This window comes from Callorhinus ursinus, unplaced genomic scaffold (genome assembly GCF_003265705.2).
Source record: "Callorhinus ursinus isolate GAN/ISIS: 27379988/994484 unplaced genomic scaffold, GSC_fseal_2.0 scaffold1117, whole genome shotgun sequence".
NCBI lineage: Eukaryota > Metazoa > Chordata > Mammalia > Carnivora > Otariidae > Callorhinus > Callorhinus ursinus.
The window spans coordinates 9,004-13,172 of record NW_027398172.1 but is presented as its reverse complement, the minus strand read 5'-3'; the positions used below and the strand labels follow the sequence as shown (position 1 = coordinate 13,172).

The following is a 4,169-nucleotide window of genomic DNA, read 5'->3' as shown; positions in this document are numbered from 1 at the left end:
TAGAGGTGTTTTCTGCCTCAGAAGAGGAGATAACGGCATGCTTAGTCATGGCCAACGTGCAGGAGTCGTGAGGAGCTACAGAACGTGTCGTTTTTAGCAGCTGACATTTAAAACGAATGCAAGAAGCACATCTTTGTCATTTGTCTGTCCTAGTACGTTCCATCTGCCACAGTATGCAAAGCAAGGTTGACTGGGCAAAAACATTCAAGTACTCACCAGCAGCTTCATTGTAGTACACGTTGATTCTCTCCAGCTGCAAGTCACTGTCTCCATGGTAACTGCCAGTGGGGTCGATCCCATGCTCATCACTGATGACCTCCCAAAACTGGGGGAAAAAAAAAAATCACATGATGGGCTGGCATCCTAAATATGGGTTAAGGATGGCTCTTTTCTCCCTCTCATGTGCTCGGAACAGCGGCCACTGTGGTCAGCCAGTGAAGGAGTCCTAGAGCTGCACCCCCCATTCCTCCAGGGGCTGCTGCAGAGGGGCTTGGAAATCCGCAGAGCATCGGCCATATGATGGCGACAGACTGAAAAGCTGGGAAGGGCACTGAACGAGGAGGGTGGGCACAGCGATGCCCTTCTAGGGAAAGCCATGGAGGTTGGGGGGGCCGTCACCCCCAGGCAGGGCTGAATGTCACTGCATCCCAGCGGATGGGTGGGTCCTGCCAGGACCAAGGACCACTTGGACCCCACCCCTCAACTGCCTGCAGGGATCAAGGTCTCCTGGTGCAAACCCCACCCAGCCCTCCAGGCAGAGCAGTTTTAGGCCACTGACATCCAGAGGGCCTGCCGCCCCTGCCCACGGCAGGGGTGGGTGGGGAAGGGCAGGCAGGAGGAGTCTGGGAGCTCAACCGGGGACAGTGGGTAGAGCTGGGCACGGTGAGGGCACAGGCTCCATTGTGAATTTGCAGCAGGAAAGGGGGCGGGGAGGTTGGGGTGGGCAATATGGCGGTTGTGAAAGAGACCACGTCCTTGTCCAAGCGCCCGCCCACAGCCTTGCACCAGGCTGGCTCCTGCCTCGCCCACTGCAGTCGGTAGTCACAGCGCCGGGGACATCACCTGCCGCCTCGCAGACAGGAAGCCAGACTCCGACACTATGTCTCATCATGTCGAGAGTGCTCCTATTAGGGAAGTTCTCTAAATCCCCGTCTTTGAAACCCAACAAGAAGCCTCTCTAGCATGTCACCCCAATGACAGTGCATTTTTTTCATTCAAAGTATAGAGGAAAATTCACTAATTAAATTCCACATGATGCCACTGGATTAATATGACCGCTCTCCCTATCCAAATTCTAGAGAGTAATACACCCACGAAAATGCCAACCACGTCTCGCAGGGCCTTGATTAAAGGCACACCCCACTGCGTCGCCGCGAGCATCGTGGCAGGTTGTGTGGCTTCCTGGGCCCCGCCCGGCGGCCCCGCCGAGAACGCGCCACCGGGGCCGGCGGGTGGCCGCCACCTCCCCCCGGCCCCTGCCCTGGCCCGCACCCTGGGGTCCCGCCACCCCCGACCCGGGTCGGCACCCTCGGGGCCTGCCGCCCCCTCCCTGGACCCTGCACGGCGGCGCGCCCACCTTGGCGCCGATCTGGTTGCCGCACTGGCCCGCCTGGATGTGCACGATCTCACGCATGGTGCCGGCTGCGGAGAGGGTGGTGGCGTTGGCCCTCAGAGCTGTGCGCTCGGCGCGACCGGCGGACTCCGCAGCAGAGACCAGTCGCCGCCCCCCCAGCGCCGCCTTTTATACCGGGGCAGTCGCCCCCTCCCCGGCCTGGCCCGCGATGACGTAATGGAGGGCGGGGCTGGGGCGGTGCCGCGGAGACTGCGGCACCGCGAGGGGGAGCTGGGGCGCGGTGCGAGGTGCGGGGGCGCTCAGGCCCGGCTCCGCGCCTGTTGGCTCGCGAGAGGGCTCCCGGCCCTGGCGTCCGGCCGCCAAGGGTGGTGTCGGGGCCTCCGGCCCAGCCCGCCGCGGTCGGCTCGAGGCACCGACGCGGCCCCACCCTTGCACTGGCACCTTCAGTAACACCGCATCCCACCCACTCTTCCACTCTGGACACCCGACAGGGGCTGGAACGCGGGTGGGAGGGTCCTCGCCTCCGGGTGGAAGGTGAGAGGCAGCCAGTACCCCCTTGGAGCGGGGAGCCTAGAATGGTCAGTGGGCTCTACAGCTGTTCCTCAGGTTTCTTGCCTCCCAGGGCAGGGTCCTGGACTCCCGGCCACGGTCTCTTTCTATTCCGGGTGGGAATTCGCAGCAGCCAGTCTAAACGCGGGGAGGGGGGTGCAACATGGGGAAGAGTGGGGGGTTCCCCGGTGAGAGCAGCTGGGAACTGTGTTGGAGGAGAGAATGGGGCGAGTGGGCGGCTTTTACTTCTACTTGTGAGGAAGATGGTCCGTCTGGAAGGTGCTGGATTTGTCTCATGTCTGCATTGGGCTCTTGGGTCTTTGTAAAGGCCATCTAAATGTGAAGCAGTCTGCATGCGTACGTGTGTGTCCGAGAGGATGTAACAGCCGCACATCAGCCCCGAGGTACCCATACCTTACATTCAATATGTCACCTAATCCTCGCTGCCACCTAGAGAGCCGCACAGTCCTGTCCAAAGGCCACTAGCCACATGTGACTACTGAACACTTGAAATGTGGGTAGTCTGAATTGAGATGTGCTGTAAGTGTAAAAGAGCCACTGGATTGCATGGACTCAGTAAGTTAAATGGCTGTAAAATATTCCATTACTAATTTTGTATATTGATTACATATCAAAATAATATTTTCGATAGATTTTTAAAATTAATTTCACTTTTTTTTTTTTTTTTACCTTTTTAAATGACTACTACACTAGTAGTGACTACTGGAAAATTTTCTTGCCTATGTGACTCACATTGTATTTCCATTGAACAGCTCTGCTCTAGAGTATACATAATTACTATCCCTATTTCACAGCTCGGAAACGGAGGCTCAAAGAGCTGACTAGCTACAAAGCTAGTAAGTGAAGGCATCTGGATTCCTTCTACAAAGACAAAGCCCAGGTGAGTTTTAAAGGCTTGGTCAGCGTGAGGTGACACCCAATCATGATTGTTCTCAAAGATGATCCTGAACGTTGGGCTAGGTGAGCGGGGACCTGGGGACTGTTTTTGTTGCCCGCACATATTCCTTTTCCTCTCTGGGGCCAGTTTCTCCAACTATAAAATGACGATAATTATAGGTGCCCTGCAGCCAGCTTTGTGAGTAGGAAATGAGAAGCTCTATATGAAAGCAGGTCAAGTTTATGGAGCAAAAATGCCCCCATAAAACCCAAGGTGATGCTGTTGTTATAAGTATGAAGCCTGCTTGCTGTGTTAATAGTGGGCATCTGTCAGAGGTGGGCAACGTCATGGCTTCATCACGCCTGCCTGAGGGAGCCAGTCCTCTGGGGGTCCTCTCAGCACTGATCAGGTGCCTGGTGCCCCGGGGAGAGGGCAGGGGCGTGTGGGTTTCCTGGCTCTCTCCTCCTCTCTCCCCTCCCCATGCAGCTGGGCCCCCAGGGCACAGTCTATTCCCACTGATGCTGTTCCCACGTTCCGAGGGTTTGGCCTCCACCTTCTCCCCATCTCTACCTTCAGTTCCCATTTCTTGGGCTGTTCATGAGCAGATGGAGCCTTCCAGTTCCCTTCCAGAGAATGGCCCTGCTCCGGGTAACTTCACGGATAACACAGTGCCAATAAAGATTTTCTGGAGGTAATTGCTTCTTGGTCTTCATTGTTTCCAAGTAGGCACAGAAGATGTGACCTGGAAGGGACGATATTGGAGACATGGGACCCTAACAGGTGGGCATCTCCCTACCTGTGGAAGGGAAAGATCACCCTCATGGATGGTGCCCACTCTGCTTGGGCACCATCTGCTGGTTGGGTCGCTAAGTAAGTCACCTACCCTCTCTGAGCCTCTGTTAGCGTGGAAATCTGGTTTTGTTACGTTGTGAGTCTAAGAGACAATGTGAACTGGACGTCTAGTACCTATGCAGTCGATAAATCAATGACAGCATTGATTACAGCAGGCCTGGGCACAGGAGGGCTGCCCGTGGGTTACTGGCAGCACATGCCCTTGCCGAGGCTGTCTCCTCCCTCCACCCAGTCTGCACCGGCCTGCTTTCTCATTTGCTCGCTCCCCCCGCCCCCCCGCAGTACCCGCCCCTGTTG

General features: G+C 56.5%; 1 protein-coding gene and 1 long non-coding RNA gene across 2 annotated transcripts; one reads left to right on the top strand and one right to left on the bottom strand.

Moving 5' to 3' along the window:
* Positions 1–121: 121 nt before the first annotated feature.
* Positions 122–1,761, bottom strand: LOC112818990 (tubulin beta-4B chain-like). Its single transcript, XM_025866056.2, has 2 exons — positions 1,577–1,761; positions 122–325 (listed from the first exon to the last, which is right to left on the bottom strand). The coding sequence occupies exons 1-2, from the start codon at positions 1,631–1,633 to the stop codon at positions 137–139; spliced, it is 246 nt and encodes an 81-aa protein (XP_025721841.1). The 5' UTR covers positions 1,634–1,761; the 3' UTR covers positions 122–136.
* An 87-nt stretch (positions 1,762–1,848) lies between these two features.
* LOC141372112 (uncharacterized) lies at positions 1,849–3,706 on the top strand. The gene is made up of 3 exons (XR_012377430.1): positions 1,849–2,107; positions 2,938–3,023; positions 3,597–3,706. It is a non-coding gene; the product is annotated as an uncharacterized lncRNA (long non-coding RNA).
* Positions 3,707–4,169: the final 463 nt, after the last annotated feature.